The following is a 22,883-nucleotide window of genomic DNA, read 5'->3' on the forward strand; positions in this document are numbered from 1 at the left end:
GGGGAGTCTGACAGCACGCTCTGCACTATCCCCCCCTCTCCTCCCCCTCCACTTCCCCACAAACCATGCCAGATAGAATAACGAGTGCTGAGCAAGACTTCCACCCCTCGCTGAGGTGGAGATCCCGCCCTCAGGAGCTGTCCTGGCAACACCGGGAACCTGTCAGCGGCAGCTGCTGGCACCACTGGAAAAGAGGAAGATCAAAGCCCATGGACCTCCAGAGTAGGTAAGTACAGGATCTTGGGCCAGGAGGGTTAGGATAGGCGGAGGAGTGGTGGGGGTTGGATGGGGTGATTGGTTTTAAGGGAGAGATTGGGTAAGAAGGAAGGAGGGTGTCTGACCTAAGTTGAGGCCTCACCTCGATTGGCCAGAGGCAGCCCCCGAAGAGTGACCCACACTTCCCCACTTCCTTCCTGCCCTTTAAACATTTGAGTTTAAAAAACAGACTTCCCATCCTGCCTGCCTACATCAGATGTTTTATGGCATGGGCAGCGTATTATCAGTTGCTTTGATAATAAGCCTGTTTCACCCTTAATTATTCATTTAAATATGATAAGCGGCTGTCAATTCCGGAACCCACACCCCCCTCATATTATAGGAGAGGACTTGAGGTGGAGGGAAGGTAGTGGGTTGGGTACCCACCCCAGATGGCAGACACGCCCTGCATGGGCACAAAAAATCAGCCTCTGGTCTTTAATTCATTATATGGTTTGGTTTTATTCTACCTTCCACCCCACTCCAACTCCACCCGTCCAACCTCCTTTAAGAAACTAATCTCGTGACGTAAATTTCCCACAACTTCTGAATTAAAAAAGAAAATAATTCATTTATGGGATGTGGGCGTCACTGGCTAGGTCAGCATTTATTGACCACCCCTATTGTCCTTGAGAAGGTGGTGGTGAGCTGCCTTCTTGAACCGCTGCAGTCCCTTTGGTGTAGTTACACACATAGTGCAGTTAGGGATGGAGTTCCAGTGACACTGAAAAAATGACGATATATTTCCAAGTCAAGATGGTGAGAGACTCAGAGGGGAACTTACAGGTAGTGGTGTTTCCAGGTATCTGCTACTCTTGTCCTTCTAAATGGCAGTGGTCATGGGTTTGGAAGGTGCTGCCTAAAGAAACTTGATGAGATCCTGCAGTGCACCTTGCAGATGATACACACTGCTGCCACTGTTTGTCTATGGTGCAGGGATTGAAAGTGGAAGAGGTAGCAAGCTTGGATGGGTCAAGCTTCTTGAGTGTTGTTGAAGCGGCACTCATCCAAGCAAGTGGAGGGCATTCCATTACACTTTCGATTTGTGCCTGATGGCCAGGCTTTGGGAAGTCAGGAGGTGAGTTACTCACCACCAGATTCCCAGCTGCTGACTTGCTCTTCTAGCCACACTGGCGAGTCCAGTTCAGTTCCTGGTCACTGGTAACTCCAGGATGCTGCTGGTGGGGGATTCAATGATGTAATGCCATTGAATGTCAAGATACAAGGGTTAAATTTTCTCTTGTTGGAGATGGTCATTGCATTTTCAGCATCAGCTGAAGGCTATTTAATCATCATATTGATAGATTTTTCCTTTCTAATGATTCAGGTAAGTTTAATAATGTATATTTACCTCTTCAATAGTTCGTCAAAGTGCAAAAGGTACCTCTGCCACGATATGGCAAGGTTTCCAATTAAAACACCATTTCTGCTTTCTGCACATGACGCATCCTTTAACCATTTTATGTAAGATTTCACCTCAATAAATAGTCTTGAAAATATATTTGCATTCAAGCAGGAAGAGATTAATGTAAACCTGATGATGGCTTGTCCAAAAGCAACATATATGTTACGCTTCTAATGAGTTCCTCCTCCCACTTAGGGGATGATCATGTTAACTTTTTTGCCAATTTATTTTTCTCTTTAACCCCTTTCACTCACTGAAAGTACTAATTACTTGCTTATTTGTGGCTGCACAAGTACCACTGCCTTGCTGAACTGACTTTTATTTACTTGAGTCTTGGCATTGAATCTTAGCAGACTGTCCAATTGTGCAATGTTCACGATTCTAACATTCACACATATCCAACCCAATAGGAGCCAGTGATAGCGATGAGCATAGGGAACCACTGGAAAGCTTTCTTTGACCCAACTCGGGGGAATTGGGAAGGGTTTAGTGTTCCTACCATTTAACTCAGCTAGGGTTTGAACCTGTGAACTTCCTTGTCTGTCTTGTTAGCAAAGTTCAGTGATTTATTGAGGTGACAGAGGAATGGAAGAGGGTTTGGCAGCAGAAGACTCAGCTGGTGGCCAAAGTGGATGATATGGAATGGAAGTTAGACAGTCTTTGGGATAGAGACAATACTAGGTCAGAAGCTCGATTTGAGTAAATGAATCACCAAGATTGTGAACAGTCTGATTCAACCTGGAAGATTGGCCTTGGAGAGGAATAGATTTGGTGAAAATGGTGCAAAGTTTTGGGCATAAAATGCCTACCTTGCGTATGTCATTATAACATGACTTGAGTGTGAGTTCTATTTTTCTCATAATGGCGTGTCAGCATTAGTTACTTCATTAAAAGGTAATCCAGGCTCAAGATTATCCTTACTATATTAGAATGTATGCAGGGACTTTGAATTATAGTTCTCTGTGAAAGACCTGTTTCAGATCAGATCAGATAAAGAATTTGATTAAAGGTAGGGAGGGAGCAGTTAGAACCATAGAAAATTACAGCTCAGAAACAGGACTTTTGGCCCTTCTTGTCTGTGCCGAACCATTTTTTGCCTAGTCCCACTGACCTGCACTTGGACCATATCCCTCCACACCCCTCTCATCCATGAACCCGTCCGAGTTTTTCTTAAATGTTAAATGTTTTACCACTTCATCCGGCAGCTCATTCCACACTCCCACCACTCTCTGCGTGAAGAAGCTCCCCCTAATATTCCCTTTAAACTTTTCTCCTTTCACCCTTAACCCATGCCTTCTGGTTTTTTTCTCCCCTAGCCTCAGCGGAAAAAGCCTGCTTGCATTCACTCTATCTATACCCATCAAAACCTTATACACCTCTATCAAATCTCCCCTCAATCTTCTACGCTCCAGGGAATAAAGTCCCAACCTATTCAATCTCTCTCTGTAACTCAGCTTCTCAAGTCCCGGCAACAGCCTTGTGAACCTTCTCTGCACTCTTTCAACCTTATTTACATCCTTCCTGTAACGAGGTGACCAAAACTGTACACAATACTCTAAATTCGGCCTCACCAATGCCTTATATAACCTTACCATAACACTCCAACTTTTATACTCGATACTCCGATTTATAAAGGCCAATGTACCAAAGGCACTCTTTACGACCCTATCCACCTGTGACATCACTTTTAGGGAATTCTGTACCTGTATTCCCAGATCCCTCTGTTCAACTGCACTCTTCAGAGTCCTACCAGTTATCCTGTACGTTCTACTTTGGTTTGTCCTTCCAATGTGCAATATCTCACACTTGTCTGCGTTAAATTCCATTTGCCATTTTTCAGCCCATTTTTCTAGTTGGTCCAAATCCCTCTGCAAGCTTTGAAAACCTTCCTCACTGTCCACTACACCTCCAATCTTTGTATCATCAGCAAACTTGCTGATCCAATTTACCACATTATCATCCAGATCATTGATATAGATTACAAACAACAATGGACCCAACACCGATCCCTGCGGCACACCACTAGTCACATGCCTCCACTCAGAGAAGCAATCCTCCAGTGTCCAATCCAATTTACTACCTCCCCATGTATACCTAGTGACTGAACCTTCCTAACTAACCTCCCATGAGGGACCTTGTCAAAGACTTTGCTGAAATCCAGGTAGACAACATCCACCGCCTTCCCTTCATCCACTTTCCTGGTAACCTCCTCGAAAAACTCTAATAGATTGGTCAAACATGACCTACCACGCACAAAGCCATGTTGACTCTCCCTAATAAGTCCCTATCTATCCAAATATTTGTAGATCCTATCCCTTATCACACCTTCCAATAACTTGCCCACCACCGACGTCAAACTTACTGGCCTATAATTTCCCGGATTTCTTTTGGAACCTTTTTTAAACAACGGAACAACATGAGCCACCCTCCAATCATCCCTTGAATACTGACATTTTAAATATGTCTGTCAGGGCCCCTGCAAGTTCAACACTAGCTTCCCTCAAGGTCCGTGGGAATACCCTGTCCGGTCCTGGGGATTTATCCACTCTGATTTGCCTCAAGACAGCGAGCACCTCCTCCCCTTTAAACTGTAAATGTTCCATGACCTCCCTACCTGTTTGCCCTTTTAAAAGTAACTGTTTGCCCTTTTAAAAGTAAAAGTTACTGGGCTGAAAGAGGTAGATAGTGGATGACAGGAATACGAGTGGGAGCTTACTGCTGATTGGTCAAGCTGTTGTCTTCGTAATAAGTCAGAACATGTTAACGTTCTTGCTGCTAATTGGTTGACTGTGTAGAATGGATGGTAGTGTGTTTCTTGGGTAAGGGTAACCAGTTGACACGGGAAAGACCTCTGTCTTGGGGGATGGTATAGAGTTGGTAGATCTCATAAAGCTTCCCTGGCATATATTGCATACCAAGGTGCAATGGATCAAATTTGGGCCGTTGGATATGGTGATAATTAAGTTAAGCATGTTTGATAATAATGTTGAGGCATAACAGAATTTCCAAGGAAATCTTTTAAGGTAACAACTGCTCTTTTCAGAGCAAAATCTTACATGGTGTAACCATAAATTCATCTTCCCCAATATTACTGTTATCACCATGAAAACCTTCAAACATCTTTTGATCTCCAACTTTGATGTTCATGCTATTGAGGGTGTTTTGTTTACTAAAATTTTCTACGCTTGAACCTATTCGAACTCTTGACTTCCACAAATTGGACAGGGGAATTGATGAAACCAGCTCTATTGGCACTGATATATGGTTACATTTTCTTTTTACTTAAGAAGCCCCAGAGAGATAATTAGTTAAGTGGGAAAACAGTTAAGCTGATCCATGGATAAGCAAACCAACCTCCACAAAGACTTGACTGAAGTACCATTGTTTATCCACCTCCTCATGTTCATATGTTGTCCAGTAGATTTTACTTTTAAAAGTGCCTGCTGTTCACCACACAACCTATATGTTTTTTTTTTAAACGGTTATGATCTCTAGCTCTCTAGAGCTTGGTGTTTCTTGACATCCTCGTCCTTCTGTTTCATTTAGGGAGGAAGCCGCTCCGCTGCACACACAAGCAGGATTCCATGATTAAGGCAAGGGACCAAAGGGATCAGGCCCAGAACAAGTGAGCCTTCTGCCCATCTTCTGCCTCCTGTACCCCACAGCTGGCCACCTTTCCAATTTTTGTTGCATTGGTTTGGGAGTCTGCAGGGGGAGGGACCTCTCTTTTTTTTGTGCGCTTTCAACTTTTCTGTTACCTGTTCATAGCTTTGTTTAACATCTTACAAATAAATGTTCTTTGGTCACATGTTTCCGTGTGTTCTTTGCTTAGCGACCTCCATATAACAAAGCAAAACCAGGGCTCTTCATTCCAGCCAATGGTGCTTTGAGGAGTTTTAAGCTTCTGACTCTGCAATTCTAATCACCTGAGGAATTTCTTGAACTAATATTTCTTAAATGCAGCTTTGCTGAAATCCGCCCCAGAACGTTATTTAATTACATTTTCAATGGTCAACACAATTTTTTTTAAAAAGTCTCTTTTACATTAAATTTAATTCATATTGCTGTTATTTATTTGCTCTACATCTCTGCTTGAATCTAACTGAACTGGTGGGATATACAAACCTTATGCCAATGCTGTTTGGGTGAGTTTTTAACTCAGGGTCAAAATCCAGGCCTAATTGTCAATCATTCTCTTATTGGTGCAGTCATCACCTTGTGCCAACTTTAGTCATGTCTTTTTTGGTACTGGGACAATAAATAACTGACAATGGAGCAAATCTGAGCAATTTAACCCATAGCATCAACAGTTATTTAGAAATATCAGCTCCTTAGATCAGTAATGGTAGTCTCTACATATAAAAATTTCAAATCAAAAATCAAAATGTCAACCAGGGTTCATTTGCAAAACTCATCTGAATGGATTTGGAAATGACCTGGGAACCCCCCTCCCCCCACCAATAATTTGTGAGGGGAAGGCTCTGGGAGAGCGGCATGGTAGCTTGCCTGAGCATCCTGGGTTATGTGTTGGTTTTGGAGGTTAGAATCAACCTAGATTCAGACCTTATTGTTGCCTCGCTGTTCTTGGAGGAAGGTGCACGAGTTATATGGTGAGTGAGGGCAACCTTCAGCTATGACTCACCTGAGGAAAGGGCAGCGTTCCGAAAGCTCATGATTCCAAATAAACCTGTTGGACTTTAACCTGGTGTTGTGAGACTTCTTACTATGTCCACCCCAATCCAATGCCGGCATCTCCACATCATTTCAGCTATGATGCCCTCCATTGTCAAATGGCCTGCTGACACTAACTAAATAGCTACTTTGAACGAGGCACAAGGCATCTCCAGCCGAGAGTCGGCAGCAGAGAACATTTGCGGGGAAGATGTGGCTGACTTTGGAACTCTTGGCACAGTTGCTCCATTGCCCAGGTTCTGTTGTCCCCAATTCACCGATTTTCTCCAAAGCAGGAGGCCAATTTGACAAGAAGAATATCATGTAGCACATAATTGTTAGCCCATTGAACAATACGGACGATTATTCTCAGAGATTATGGAATGCTCTGATTTTGCTAACCTTCTGAATTTAAACTGTGCAAGAAGGAACATTGTTCTTCAGAGATTGTTATAAGCTTGATTTCTGCAGCTTTTGTATCAGCAAAGACCTGGAATTTCATTGGAGCTACGGAAACCCCGCTGACCTGTGTAAAAGGGGGTTTCTGACACTTCTGATGAAGTTACAGTAGCTGAATGAAAGTAGTTCTGAGGAAATCTCCAGTCAAACACCATGGCTATTGTAAAATATTTGAAGGATTATTTTCACATGTCACGTTTCTAGACATTAAGAACTGATGCATCTTCAACTCTTTTACAACTATGGAGCAAGTGTCACTGTGCTGGAAAGTTGACATGAACATGAATTAAAACTATAGCCTTATTTTTCTTTTATTATTTAAATTCTCGGTAGGATATGTAATTTAACATTGTTAGTTTACCTGTGTTTTTTTTACAGCAATACTGTGAAGTTCACAATCTCCAGATTTTTTTTGGGCTAGAATCAAAATAGCGTAAACCTAACCAGTAAGGAAAATTCTTCCAGCGAAATTACAATGTAATAGCCAATTTTTCCCCAGAGTACGAAGCTGTATTTTCTGTCCAAACATTTTTCACACATTTTGGTACCTGTTAAGAACCCCAAAAGTGCAAGCTATTAGCATTGAAGATAAATAAAATCTGAAGTGGAATAATTCTTCAATTACAAACCCTTCATGTTTAATTGCAGTGACTGATTCTCACTTTTATAAGCAAATTGGACATAATTGCCACAGCAGTTTTCTTGCTAAGAATACAAAGAAGTAATGCAACATTTGATGCAATGTTGTATAGAACCACACCCCACAAAGTAATGCAACAACCTGACTTTGCACCATAAGTGAGAGTCTGTTGTGACGTCAAGCATCAAGCTGGGGCGGCATGGTGGCACAGTGGTTAGCATTACTGCCTCACAGCACCAGGGACCTGGGTTCAATTCTGGGCTCGGGTCACTGTCTGTGTGGAGTTTGCACATTGTCCCCGTGTCTGCGTGGGTTTTCTCTGGATGCTCCGGTTTCCTCCCACAGTCCAAATATGTGCGGGTTAGGTTGATTGGCCATGCTAAATTGACCCTGGTGTCAGGGGGATTAGCAAGGTAAACAGGTGGTGTTACAGGAATAGGGCCTGGGTGGGATTGTCATCGGTACAGACTCGATGGGCTGAATGGCCTCCTTCTGCACTGTAGGGATTCTATGATAGATTTTATGTTCCATAATTCTAAGGGTAAGGTAAAGGCATCTTTGGCTATTTAAATACACATAGATTACTCTGGTTACAAAATGAGGAAATAGGTCATAAGAGACCCATGATAATCAAATGTAAGAGCCTAAGAACTAGGAGCAGGAGTAGGCCATCTGGCCCCTCGAGCCTGCTCCGCCATTCAATAAGATCATGGCTGATCTTTTTGTGGACTCAGCTCCACTTACCCGCCCGCTCACCATAACCCTTAATTCCTTTACTGTTCAAAAATTTATCTATCCTTGCCTTAAAAACATTTAATGAGATAGTCTCAACTGCTTCACTGGGCAGGGTATTCCACAGATTCACAACCCTTTGTATGAAGAAGTTCCTCCTCAACTCAGTCCTAAATCTGTTTCCCCTTATTTTGAGGCTATGCCCCCTAGTTCTAGTTTCACCCGCCAGTGGAAACAACTTCCCTGCTTCTATCTTATCTATTCCCTTCATAATCTTATATGTGTCTATAAGATCTCCCCTCATTCTTCTGAATTCCAAGGAGTATAGCCCCAGTCTACTCAGTCTCTCCTCCTAAGCCAACCCTCAACTCCGGAATCAACCTAGTGAATCTCCTATGCACCCCCTCCAGTGCCAGTATATCCTTTCTCAAGTAAGGAGAACAAAACTGTACACAGTACACCAGGTGTGGCCTCAACAGCACCTTATACAGCTGCAACATAATCTCGCTGTTTTTAAACTCCATCCCTCTAGCAATGAAGGACAAAATTCCATTTGCCTTCTTAATTACCTGCTGCACCTGCAAACCAACTCCTTGAGATTCCTGCGCAAGGACACCCAGGTCCCTCTGCACAGCAGCATGCTGCAATTTTTTACCATTTAAATAATAGTCCATTTTGCTGTTATTCCTACCAAAATGGATGACCTCACATTTACCAACATTGTACTCCATCTGCCAGACCCTCGCCCACTCACTTAGATTATCTATATCCCTTTGCAGACTTTCAGCGTCCTCTGCACACTTTGCTCTTCCACCCATCTTAGTGTCATCTGCGAATTTTGACGCACTACACTTGGTCCCCAACTCCAAATCATCTATGTAAATCGTAAACAATTGCAGTCCCAACACTTATCCTTGAGGCACACCACTAGTCACTGATTGCCAACCAGAAAAACACCCATTTACCCCCACTCTTTGCTTTCTGTTAGTTAACCAATCCTCTATCCATGCTAATACATTATCCGTAACACTGTGCACCTTTATTTTATGTAGCAGTCTTTGGTGCGGCACCTTGTCAAATACTTTCTGGAAATCCAGATACACCACATCCACAGGTTCCCCATTGTCCACTGCACATGTAATGTTCTCAAAGAATTCCACCAAATTAGTCAAACATGACCTGCCCTTCATGAACCCATGCTGCATCTTACCAATGGGACAATTTAAATCCAGTAATGTAGTAAGAGGCTACATAATTAAGATTTGATCCTTTTCATGGAAAGAATAACCAAACCAGATAAAAGTCTATAATGAAATCTTTACTGTACCATCTTGTGTAGTGGAGTAGCCCAAAGGCCAGCATTCAAAACTTAGATTTCATTTGAAATCTCACTCGCACACTTTGCATATGTGATCATAAATATTACTTTTATTTATTGTCCACTACACATAGCAGAGGAAATGATTATACACTGGAAATGATGTATCGGACTTAGCACAAGAACAACATTTTCTTGTTAACTTAGAATGCCAATATGCCCAAAAGGAAATGAGAATGCGGGAAGCAAAGAAACTGAGGGGCCCACTTGCTGCAAATTAAAGACTATTATTTGCTGAATACTCATTTTTATATAGAGTGACCGACTCTTTAAAGAATACTAATGAATGTTTTCTCTAATTGTGTAGTTTTTAAAAAATAAATGAACATGATGCAATTTAAACTGCTTGGGAAACGAGCTCAGCCATTTCTAACCCAGAAATGATTCTAGACCTCTATCTTTGTCACTTGATTTTAAGTAAGGATCGGCTCTCAAGGATTTAACATTTCAATTCCAGAATGAGTAGCAGAACATGAACTTTCTAAATTGCCGTACACCCTGGTGTGCTACTTTACAATTACATTGGTAATAAAAAATACAGTACCACCTCAGAGTTGTATGCTACTCAGGACATAACCATGGGGTGTTCTGTAAACTGAGTCTCAATTAGTTTTGGAGCCACAATTTTGGAAACTCGTATAGCACAGGCTCCCTTTGTGGAGACACTGTCATTTGATAAATGTTAATTTCTAGGACTTATCAACAAAATACTAAATTTCAGGCATTCAAAATTTGAGTAAAAAAGTAATTGTTTTGTACAGAGAACTATCTGAGACTGAAATTTTAATTAAGGACTAGATAGAAATAAAAAAAATTTAAAGTGATGAAATATAACATAAAGTAATGTTTTAATTCTAGTGTGTTAAAACAGTACGATTGAAACTGAGATTACCAGAACCGAGTTGAGAGAGAGTTATTCCCCCAGAGAGGAAAGGAAGACTTTAAAAAAATCTAGAGGAAATGGCTCAGAAGTTTGCCAGGTGTTATGATCTGTTAATTGTCTGATTAAAACTTTTGTACTCTCCAAGAGGTGCACAGAAGTCGGACGCTGGGAGGTTTTGATGTTGGTAAGTAAAGGATTCACTGGCGACAGATTTTCAGCAGCAGAAATGTTTGCAATGTTGTGGGATGAACAGAAAAGCTGATTACAAAAGAGAGTCATTGAAATATCGTTGAGTGCAGAAATCATTAGACACAATGACGTAGCTGTGCCTTTTCCAACTTGTTCAGAAATGTGAATATACAGCAGCAACATAGTGCACTGTACAATGCTGACTAGATCATTTGAGAGTTTATTCTTTCTTTTGTGCTATTTAGTTGCTCTCCTGTCTCTTTAATTAATTGTTACTGTATCTCTTCAAAGGAAGCCAGTGCCTCTCTCTCGCTTGCTGATGCCTTTTAAAAATTCAATCATTGATCTTTCTGTTTTCAATAGTCCTTGCTGCCATCTTTTTCCTTCAGTCCCTGCTGTCACCTCTTGTTTGAATTTGGCTGCTATTCTCCCTTGCTTTCCTTTTTGCTATCCCCTCCTATTTCTATTACTTTTTGAATTGAAATAATAATGTGTCCTTTGCTCTTTCTTCCACTCTTGCTTAATAATAAACAAAGTGCAGATACAGCTGTCACCGAGTTGTTCAGTTAACACCCTTGGTCTGACTTGTGAACTCTGAATGCATCTTGATTAGCCATATTTAGAAATGCAAAGAGGAGACAGGATTATTTTTAGCTGCAAAACTAGAAAGAGATGATGACAGATATTGAATAAAGTTTATTTATTAGTGTCACAAGTAGGCTTACATTAACATTGCAATGAAGTTACTGTGAAAATCCCTAGTCGCCACACTCCGGTGCCTGTTCGGGTAACACTGAGTGAGAATTTAGCATGGCCAATGCACCTAACCTGCACGTCTTTTGGACTGTGGGCAGAAACCGGAGCATCCGGAGGAAACCTACACAGACACTGGGGAGAACATGCAGACTCCGCACAGAGGGTGACCCAAGCCGGGAATCAAACCCCGGTCCCTGGCGCTGAGGCAACAGTGCTAACCACTATGCCACCATGCCGCCCCTAGAGAATGAAGATAAAATATGATAGATGTTTGTTACAATTACAAATGGCACGTTACTATCTAAGATCATAAGAATTAGGAGCAGGAATAGGCCATTCAGCCCTTCGAGCCTGCTCCGCCATTCAATAGGATCATGGCTGACCTGGTTGTGGTCTTAACTCCATTTTTCTGCAGCCCCTCCATAACCCTTGACTCTCTTGATCTGCCATCAGTTTACCTTCCTGTTATAGGAGCTGAGCATTCAAAAACCAACAGATAGTAAGTAACCAGCTCTTGGATTCTACCATCCCTTCCTTTAAGATACATCAAACATGTCATGAACCTGAAAGGGACAATTGGATTCAAGACTTTTCTTGATTGCTTATATATATTTTATCTAAAGGAAAAAATCCAATGCAGTTTAGCTTGTTTCTAATCCTATCAGCCCCAGGCACAACCTCTCAAACAGATTGTCTGAACTTCATGCACGAGTGACTAAACATTTCAAAATGCTGCTTTCTGATGATTTGCCAGTAATACTCCACCGATTGCAAACTGTAGTTCATGTTGAGGTCAGACAGTTTTATTTCAGTCTAGCAGTCATTTAGTTCCTCCGCTGTAGCCTATTTTGCAAAGCGCGCTGATGTAAACAGCAGCCCCTCATTAAAGCGGCCTCTGATTATACCACAATCTCTGCTGCAATATATATTCTTTATGGCTGCCTCTTTAATAGAGAAACCACATAAAACACCCTCCCTATAACGTGTTCCCCAGTGCAATTCTCTTTTTAATGCTGTGAAAAATGCCCTCACAGGGAGAATCTGGTTTACAGTGTTTCAAATAAGAAACAGGTGAGCCAACTTTTTCCCAAATGAAGTCTGTATTGGATAACGGTTTAGTGGGAGATCCAACAGGTAAAGCACTTCCATATTAACATTTGACAAATAAGAACTAACAATAATTGCACACATTTGCTAAAGAGAATTTCATCAAATTACATTCTTTATTTTCTTTGCCTTCCACCTCTTTCCTGATGGAATTGGCTCCACGCTGGACTATCATTCTGTAGGTTGTAGTTGCTTCAAGATTTTCACCCATTAGTCATGTATGAGCCTTGGCAGACAATGTGGCTGATGCTAACATATGCAATCTTCTGGCAGATGCTGCTGACTAGGGATCCTGAGCAGGAACATGAGGTGATTTAACCCCCATAATCCAGGAGCCATGTTGCTTAGGGTACAGTAGTACAGTGCTTAGCACTATTGCCTCACAGTACCAGACACCCAGGTTCAATTCCGGACTCGGGCCACTGTCTACGTGGAGTGTGCATGTTCTCCCTGTGTCTGCGTGGGTTTCCTCTGGGTGCTCCGGTTTCCTCCCACAGTCCAAAGATATATGAGTTAGGTTGATTGGCCATGCTAAATTGCCCCTTGGTGTTGGGGACTAGCTAAGGTAAATACATGGGGTTATGGGGATAGGGTTGGGTGGGATTGTGATCGATGCAGACTCGATGGGCTAAATGACCTCCTTCTGCACTGTAGCATTCTATGGTTCTATGGTCCTATGGTTCTAAGTGATGCATTCCCAATCAACATAGATTAAACCTGGGGTCTTCATAGAATCCCTACAGTGCAGAAAGCGGCCATTCGGCCCATGGAACCTGCACCAAGAACAATCCCACCCAGGCCCTATCCCCATAACTCCATATATATATATACCCCGATAATCTCCCTGACACGAAGAGGCAATTTAGCATGACCAATCAACCAAACCTGCACATCTTTGGACTGTGGGAGAAAACCGGAGCACCCGGACGAAACCCACACAGACATGGGGAGAACACACAAACTCCACACAGAGAGTGACCCAAGGCTGGAATTGAACCTGGGTCCCTGGCGCTGTGAGGCAACAGTGCTAACCACAGTGCCGCCCTCTTCCCTAGTCTATTTCACTCAGGCATTCACTAAATATATTAGTTGATGAATTTAAAATAAATTATGAGGGAAAAAAAACCTCCCTATTCCCTTTCGGTGCAATTTGCATCCATGCACTTTATCAGAAACAAGGCTCACCGGTAAGCCATGAAGCTTTCTCCATTTACAGCAACACCACAGCATTCCATGCCTGTGGGAGATGGGTTTGTTTTTGGTAGGACATCCTGTGTTATTCCCTTAACAGGCAAATCACTGCAGGTTAACATTGGGTGGCCATCGGTGATACATTATGGAATCAGGGAATTGTTACAGCATAGAAGGAGGCTATTTGGCCCATTGTATATGTGCTGGCTCTCTGAATGAGAAATGCACCTAGTGCCATTCCTCTTGCCTTCTCCCTGTAGTTCTGCACATTCCCCCTTTAAAATCACAAACCACAATCTCCTGGTTACCAGCGTTGTATTCCAAATTGACCTTACACTTTGATATGGAAAATGACAAGTAGGCATGGACACAGACTAAATGGGAAAAGCAAGAAAGGAGAGGAACCTCAAAATATACCCGACAAAATGGAAGAACTATCGGATTCACTCAAACAAGACTATTGATTCAATTTATTTTGAAGAGTCCCAAACAAAGTTGCTTGCTTTCAAGGCATTCTCCATAACGGCATGGTGGCACAGTGGTTAGCACTGTTGCTTGACAGCGCCAGGGACCCAGGTTCAATTCCAGCCTTGGGTGACTGTCTGTGTGGAGTTTGCACATTATCCCCATGTCTGCGTGGGTTTCCTCCCATACTCCAAAGATGTGTGGGTTAGGTTGATTGGTCATGCTAAATTACCCCTTAGTGTCAGGGGGATTAGGAGGGTAAATATATGGGGTTATAGGGATAGGACCTGGGTGGGATTGTTGTCGGTGCAGGCTTTATGGGCCAAATGGCCTCCTTCTGCACTGTAGGGATTCTATGATTCTGTGAACTTGGTGCACCGAGGAATGATGAAATGTGACCAGATTTCAAAGGATAAGTGATGGGCGGTGTAGGGGAGAACAAACCCAGTGCCCATGAATGTAAGATGGTGATTAATACATCAAGGGAGAATTCAGGACAAACTTCTTTACCCCAGGGGTAGTAAGAATGTAGAGCTCACTGCCATGTGGGACAGTTGAGGTGTACAGCATAGTTGCGTTGAAGAATAGCTAGGTAAGCAGGAGGGAGAAAGGAATAGGATATGCTGATTGCGTTAGGTGAAAAGGAGTGGGAGGAGATTCATGTGGGGCATAAATGTTGGCATGAACCAATTGTGCCGTATGACCTGCCTTGTGCTGTAGAGCCAAAAAAGTGAATAGCACTCTTTCTTGGCTTTAACACCTACTCACAGGCAAGTGAATACAAGTGCAGCCCAAGGAAGTAGCAAATGTGCCAAGGCTCAAAGATAAAAGGCTTGCAGTTGTTCTCTGGGCTGTGTTATGAGTGCCGCTGTTAAATATTGGAAATGGAAAAAATAACTATATCTCAAATCACCACTTTCTTTATCCTGACATTAGGGGGTTTTTTGCTTCACGTTTTTACGAACAATCTTTTAAAAATATAAAATTAAATATGTGATAAAGAATGGTGGCATCTCACCAATTACTAAACACATTCCTTTAGCCTTCAAACAATGACTCCAAACAAGAGACCACATATGATTTAACATGAAATTTATTAACAAACAGTTCACACAATCAATTAGGTCAAAAATTTTCACTTCAATGTGTGAACTTTTACATACGTCAGAAAGAGTTCCAGGCAACAGCACTGTATATGATAGAGCTCCCCACACAAGTTGATTCTGCCTCCAGATCTTTCTTTCAATTAGTGTCATCTCCTGGAAACCAATAGTTCAGGTGTAGAATTAAAAATCACCATGGGAAGGCTGCAGATTTGAAACCCCAGAACTAAATTTTTCCAAGTCATAATGAGCTCTTGGCCATACCTACGTCAGTCAAATAGCCTTCTTGCAGTCTTCTGTGGCTAGGCCTTCTTTTGCAATGTATCTAACACACAAAAATGGTACCGATAACCTCATGCCAAAGATCCAGTTACTAATTGCTCTACGAATTGACTCTCAACCGGTACTATAACTTCTTCTATAAGTGAGGCTCGGCAAAATGAGCAAATGCACCTCCGTTCTCAAACAGTACCTTCAATGCACAAACTTTTATTGCAGTTATAAATATAGAAATACACAACATGAGTGGTTAAGGTCTTCCAGGGAATCCAGCAAATTAGCCAGGAAGTAAGTCAGATTGGAAATGGTTAATTGTCAATCATTATTACTTGTGAGAGGCTAATATTAAATGTGACTTTTTTCTACTTTTAAAACAGAATGCCGTGTGGTGAAAACAAACACTGGTGGTAAATCAGCTAATGCCTCACAAAGGTCCACAAGCAAAAGCTCTGGAGCGTCTCGTCGTAGTAAGTCTCCTGCCGACTCTGGTAAGCGGAACCTGCTAATGCTTCAAGGGCCAAAGAGTTTGTCACATTACAGAAAAAATAAATGAATTAATCTTAATTGATAAGTGATTGCCCAAGCCAACATGAATTAGAACATGAAGGAATGCCCTTCTACTTCCCGATACATGCACCTCAATTCCTAACACAGGCAAAATAAAGTGTGTGGATAAGTCACTCCACAGTTACAGTTATGTTCAGATGCAGCTTACAAAAAGGAGATTCCTTATGAATATTATTATTCATAATTGAAAATGTTTCTGTGTAATGCACCTGTTGATTGTTTCTCTGGTAAAACCTTTAAGTGTGTGGGGAGGCTTGGACTAGTGCATAGGCAAACTTTCATTAAGTGGCAGTGTTTAAAGCATAACTTTGAAAATGGGGTAATGATAATGTCAGTATTCTTCAGACTGGGCTGGCTTCTTCTATTAACTGGCATCCATCAATGCTAAATTTAAAAATGATAATACTGATTGCAATCTTGAATGTTTTAATGAATGACCAGACCGAGTAGCAGTATCTTAGAAAATATATAGGGCCTGAAATTAAATGGGGCCTCTCCGTAACATCGGTCATGAATCTGGGAGAAACTCTATGGGATTTCAGAGTCACAGCTATTGGCAGCACAGTGGCTGGCACTGCTGCCTCATAGCGCCATGACCTGGGTTCAATTCTGGCCTTGGGTGACTATGTGGAGTCTGCACATTCTCCCTGTGTTTGCGGAGTAGGTTTCCTCTGGGTGCTCTGATTTCCTCCCACAGTCCAAAGATGTGCACATTAAATTGATTGGCCATGCTAAATTGCCCCTTAGGTGAGTAGGGTTATGGGGTAAGCTGGGGTAATGGTCAGTGCGGACCCAATGGGATGAATGGCCACATTTTGCACTATAGGGATTCTATGGTTCTATCACTTAATAATCTACGCGGCATTGACAAAATTATTTCAGTCATGTCAAACTAACGACCTACATTTGCAATTGTAGGTTTTTTTTCATAAGTTAAACCAGTTTATATCCACAGTATTCTTGTACAACAGAAAAGTTAGGTGAGGAAAAAGTATGTCCCAAAGTGCTTTACAGCCAATGGAATATTTTTGAAATGGAGTTACTGTTGTCGGAAATGCAGCAGCCATTTCCGCACAGCAAGATCCCACAAACAGCAATATGGTAATCAAGTAATCTGTTCTAGTGACGCTGGTTAAGAAATAAACATTGAAGAGGATGCCAAGACAACAGGACCTTACACCAACCTTTTACATTAAAAGTGGGAAGGCAGACTCCACTTAATGTCTCACCTGAAAGATGGCAGCGCCAAAATTACATCTCTCCCTCCTGAACACACCGAGGTGCCTGACTAGATTTTGTGCTCAAGGCTCTGGAGCAGGACTTGAACATCCAACATTCTAACTCAGCAATGAGAGTGAATCACAGCTAACACCAAAAGCAAGGACTGCCCTCCTGATTCCTAACAAATTATTCTTCAAATTGAAATGATAGAAGTTTCCTATTTAATAGGCAAAATGGGTAATACTGATGGGCAAAACCCACATTCCCCCCAAAGTCTATTAAATAACTAAATGAATTCATCACAAACATTGGTAAAACAGTTGGTGTCCAGTCCTATAGTCTAGTTTCAACACATAGGCCTGGTTTCCCTTCCCACCATCCAAAGAGTTAGTGGGGATCACTTAAACTGGCAACCACAAGAAGAAACAGAAGGCAGCTCTCAAAAAATGTTCATAAGCAACAAAAACCTCAAGGAAGAGTCAACGCAAGACCTCCGAGGAGACAATGAAAGACCCCAAAAGGGGTGCCCTGAAAGACCCCAGAAGGAGGGCACTAAAGGACCCCAGAAAAAGGACAATGAAAGACACTGAATGACCAATGAAGAGCAAATAGAGAATGCAGAATGGAAACAAAGTCAACACTTCCTCAGAGACAAACTCAACCAACATGAAAGCAAAAAGAGTTTAGCCAAAGTTAAGACAAGCAGAAATGAAGGTTCCATTTGTGACATGAATATGTCCAGTAAGAACACGATGGATTGCCCTCAGAAATACAGAAATTAATTACTTCAAAAGAAATTATGGGTGGCATGGTGGCACAGTGGTTAGCACTGCTGCCTCACAGCGCCAGGGACCTGGGTTCGATTCCTGGCTTGGGTCGCTGTCTGTGTGGAGTTTGCATGTTCTCCCTGTGTCTGCACGGGTTTCCTCCGGGTGCTCCAGTTTCCTCCCACATGCTGGTTAGGTGCATTGACCCAAACAGGCGCCAGAGTGTGGCAACTAACGGAATTTCACAGCAACTTCATTGCAGTGTTAATGTAAGCCCTACTTGTGACTAATAAATAAACTTTACATTAAATTAGGAACTATTGAGCATAAAGAGGAATCAACAAAGACAACAAGATGAAATGACTGACAGCAAACCTGAAAAAAAGGATACAAAAATTTTCAAAATGAAGTCAAGAAGGAAACATTAATGAGACAATATAGAATAAGCTGAACTCCGTGAAAAAGCAACTAGAAAATAAAACCAGCTCAATGAACAATTGAATCAGGGGAATAAGAGCTTGAAGAAGGGAAGCTTGACAATGAGAAACAATGAAGGGGTAAAAGAATTGAAATTGATAGCAGGATCAATAATTCAGACAGGGAAAGAAACTCAGATTATGTGTCAGAATATGATTGCTGAAACAGGCGTGTGTCCCCCCCCCCCACCCCCCCCCCAGGAGTATTACACTTCAGTCGGGATTATTATAGCTCCTAACTCCCCATTAGCAGGATTTGGCAGCCAGACCCCAGTGGAGTGAAAGGGGGCAATCGAGGCCCACCAGAGGGTCGGGCGGCAGGCAGAGGTGTCCCCTGGGCATTGACACCTTGTGGAGATGCCGGCGTTGGACTGGGGTGAACACAGTAAGAGTTTTAACAACACATTTCCACTCCATCTGACGAAGGAGCAGCACTCCGAAAGCTTATGGTATTTGCTACCAAATAAACCTGTTGGACTTTAACCTGGTGTTGTTAAAACTCTTACTGCATTGGCACCTTGCCAGTGCCAGCCTGGGCCCCCTGGCACTGCCCAAGAGGCAAAGTACCAATGCCCAGGCAGGATCATGGCACTGCCTGTCAAGCATGGGGCAGTGCCAAGGGAGCGGGGGGGGGGCCAATGTGGGGCAGGGCCTGATGGGGACGTGGCATCTGGGCGGGCAATTGGTGGGGGTTGCACTCTGCAGTTGGGATCGGTGGGGGAGGGAAGGAAGCCAGCGATCGGGACTGGCCATCAAGTTGGAGGGGAGGAGGCAGCCTGCTGGGGGTTCGAGGCTGCAGGGGAGGGTCAGCACTGTGGGGGGAGGGGGTCAGCACTGCTGGTTGTGAGGGGCGAGGTGGGGTTTGAGGCTGGGCTCGGGCATGTTTGAGAGGTCAGCAATTGGACCATGGGGGGGTGAGAGGGCCAGCGAAGCGGGGGTTGCGGGGCTGGCCAGCGATTGAGCTAGCCAGCAATCGGGAGGCTGGCAGACAGGGGTCAATGTGTATGCGCCAATCTCGGCACTGACAGATCAGCGCATGCTCAGCACCATGCTGCCGGAATAGGCCCCGCCCTCTGATTCTTAACAGGATTTACGCTGCGGCACTCTGCAGTGCACAGAGGGTGGGGAATTCTTTTTTAAACTCCTGTTGAAAAAATCAGTGTGACTTACTCGTTTTCACGTGAATTTGACACTTAGAATGTTTTTGGGAGAATCACCCTATTTATGTTTGGACATGCAAGTCTCAAGATCTCATCAATGAGCCATCACCATAGCAACAATATAAATCCATATTAAAACCCATATTAAACCCATATTACATTATATGATATGGTGCCATAAAATGAAACATCAGTAGGGGATTACTACATCTCCCCACTAACGGGATCTGACAGCCGGACCTCACTGGAGTGAAGGGGCCAATCGAGGCCCCCCAGAGAGTCGGGTGGCAGGGGGGATGTCCCCTGGGAATTGGCACCTTGACCGTGCCAGTCTGGGCTCCCTGGCACTGCCCTAGCAGCAAAGTGCCAATGCCCAGGGGGGACCTTGGCACTACCTGTCAGGCATGGGGCAGTGCCAAGGGGCAGGGCCTGATGGGGGCAGGGCATCTGGGAGTGTGGGGGTCCCACTGCAATGAAGTTACTATGAAAATCCCCTAGTTGCCACACTCTGACGCCTGTTCGGGTACACTGAGAGAGAATTTAGCATGGTTGATGCACCTAACCAACACGTCTTTCGGACTGTGGGAGGAAACCGGAGCACCCGGAGGAAACCCATGCAGACACGGGGAAAATGTGCAAAATCCACCCAGACAGTGTCCCAAGCTAGGAATCGAACCTGGGTCCTTGGCGTTGTGAGGCAGCGGTGCTAACCACAGTGCCATCATTGTCCAACTCGTATATAATGTTTAGTTCGAATTTAGGACTGAGTAACTTGGCTATTGGAAAAAGAGTTAAAGGGGGATGGATGTGACGATTGTTCCTTTCAGGCAAACACAGTAGAAGAGGGTCACCTGGCTTGAGGACAATTGCGACTGAGCGTGGTAATCGCCCCAGGGGGTGGAGTTCTCTCTTGGGCGGAAGACAGTCTGGAGACATGTAGGGACTAGGGTAACCAATGGACCGTGCTGGTCTCTGTACAGTTTTTTCTTGTGAATAAATATCTTTGGTGTTCCTGAGGAAGTCTGTGAGCACGCTTCATTACATTGGCAACGAGGATACAATGGATTATTGATGACACTGCCTGTGGCCTGACACCTGTTAGTCTCCTGAAGACACATAGAAGACATATAGGGACTGAGGCAGCCACTGGGCTGCCGGCTTTTCCTTGTTAATAAATATATTTGGTGTTCCTGACAAAGTCTGAAAACGTGCGTCATTCCAAAGGTCTTGTCCACCCCCTTTGCTAAATCACTGAGAGGTTGGGGATGCATAGGGAATCCTATTCCTTTAATTTCATGCTTACTCCCACCCTGACTGCCCTGGCTTGTAATCATACACATATTACCTTCACTGCAGTGCCAGCAAATCATAATTAGAAGTGCAAGCTATGCGCATTAGCCCTAACCATGCAAAATAGACAGGAGAAATGCATACACAAATAAATCACATATCCAGTGATGCAAATGGCAATTAAGTCTTCATTTAATTGAGAAAAGGAGAGAAGCACTGCCCTGTAACAGCTGAAAATGACCCGAAAACTCAACCATATGATTTGGGCTTCAAGGCATTCTGTTCTACACAAATTCTTTTTCACTTCTCTTGAAGTCTCCCGTCCTTAAATCTTTTTGTCAATGCACCCAAATTCCTGAGATTAAACTTAGAGGAACAGAGCTCTATTCCTGCACCCTTTGCATTACTGTTCAGGGAACATCCCCTACCATCCAGGCTGACCAATTAGAATTTTAGCTTCACTGATTGGACCTTTCAGATTTTCTTGCACAGTGATGACTTTTTAGAAAATGGTTGCTGGTTAAACTGTTAAAACGTGTATAATCAGCTATAAACATGCACAAGTAGAACAAGCAGTGGCTGCTGTAGACTGAGGGTAACTTAACGGGCTGAATGTACTGTTATAGACTGGATTGGATAAAGGCAGTTAAATTATTCTGAGAGGTTCATGCTGAGCGTGGTAAAGTCTGTTTAGCTGGAGCAACGTCAGAAAAGTATTTTCAAGTTTCGTGGGTTGATTTAATTAAACATTAGTAATCCTCGTCCAAGTTTCTCTGAATATAAATGTGCATCTGGTACTAACAATCAGTAGAACTGTGTAATTAAGGATTGAGAGTTTCCAAAGGTTGGAAATGACATGTGCATTCTGGCTCCTCTGTTGTTGCCTTTCCTAATTATTTGGCATTTGATTTTGTGCAGGAACCTAAATGCTGGCCCCAGAGTAAACAAGCATCATCTCCTATTAAATCAGATCACTGGTTTTGCACTCAAACCTGGGATTCAGTGGTTGAAGATGGCCTTACTCTAACCATTTTGTAATCGAATTTGACCTTCAGCAGCCCAGGGTTCGGATTGGTGAATGACAGCCACTGCACTGTAATTTTGTGCTCCGACAATGGCAGTTTCAAAGACAAAGGAATTGGTTGATGTATGAACCAGTAGCAATTTCAGAACTGATAAGGGCCTGTCAGTTTCCTCCCAGAAGCAGACACTGTTCCCTTGAGTCATTAGCCGCGGAAATGTTCAATACCAGCAGATGTTCTTCAGTCGTGCCAATTGAATTTTCCAACTTGTAGATGTTCTTGCTGTAAAGTGGGGTCTGTAACTGATTTTTAATCGCATTTTCCCAATATTTTTAGCTGTGCATATCGGGTATGTTTTAGCTGGAAGTAAATCAGTGATGCCTTTGATCTCAGTGTAGCAGAATTGTTGATAGGCATGAACAGCATCCATATAAAATACTTAGTTTAGCTGCAGATTAGGAATCCGGAGATGGTCAAGAACATAGAAACATTGAAACTAGAAGCAGGAGTAGGTCATTCGACCCTTCGAGCCTGCTCCGCCATTCATTTTGATCATGGCTGATCATCAAATTCAATATCTTGATCCCCCCTTCTCTCCATATCCCTTGATCCCTTTAGCCCCAAGAGCTATGTCTAATTTCTTCTTGAAATCAGACAACCTTATGGCCTTAATTACATTCTGTGGGAGTGAATTCCACAAATTCACCACCCTCTGGGTGAAGAAATGTCTCCTCACCTCAGTTCTAAAAGGTTTACCTCATCATCAAACTATGCTGCCTGGTTCTGGACTCCCCCACCATTGGGAACCATTCTGAATCTACCCTGTCTAACCCTGTTAGAATTTTATAAGTTTCTAGCTAGTTGGAG

The 22,883-nt window shown here is 43.0% G+C and overlaps 1 protein-coding gene across 1 annotated transcript in view; it reads left to right on the forward strand.

Moving 5' to 3' along the window:
* LOC144488139 (neuronal migration protein doublecortin-like) overlaps positions 1-22,883 on the forward strand; it is a 47,155-nt gene that overhangs the window by 12,178 nt on the left and 12,094 nt on the right. Inside the window, exons 3-4 of the mRNA XM_078206166.1 lie at positions 10,569-10,607; positions 15,891-16,001. Coding sequence (XP_078062292.1) covers positions 10,569-10,607; positions 15,891-16,001 — 150 coding nt within the window. The remainder of the gene's footprint in view (positions 1-10,568; positions 10,608-15,890; positions 16,002-22,883) is intronic.

The sequence above is a fragment of the Mustelus asterias genome, unplaced genomic scaffold (assembly GCF_964213995.1).
Source record: "Mustelus asterias unplaced genomic scaffold, sMusAst1.hap1.1 HAP1_SCAFFOLD_1324, whole genome shotgun sequence".
Lineage (NCBI taxonomy): Eukaryota > Metazoa > Chordata > Chondrichthyes > Carcharhiniformes > Triakidae > Mustelus > Mustelus asterias.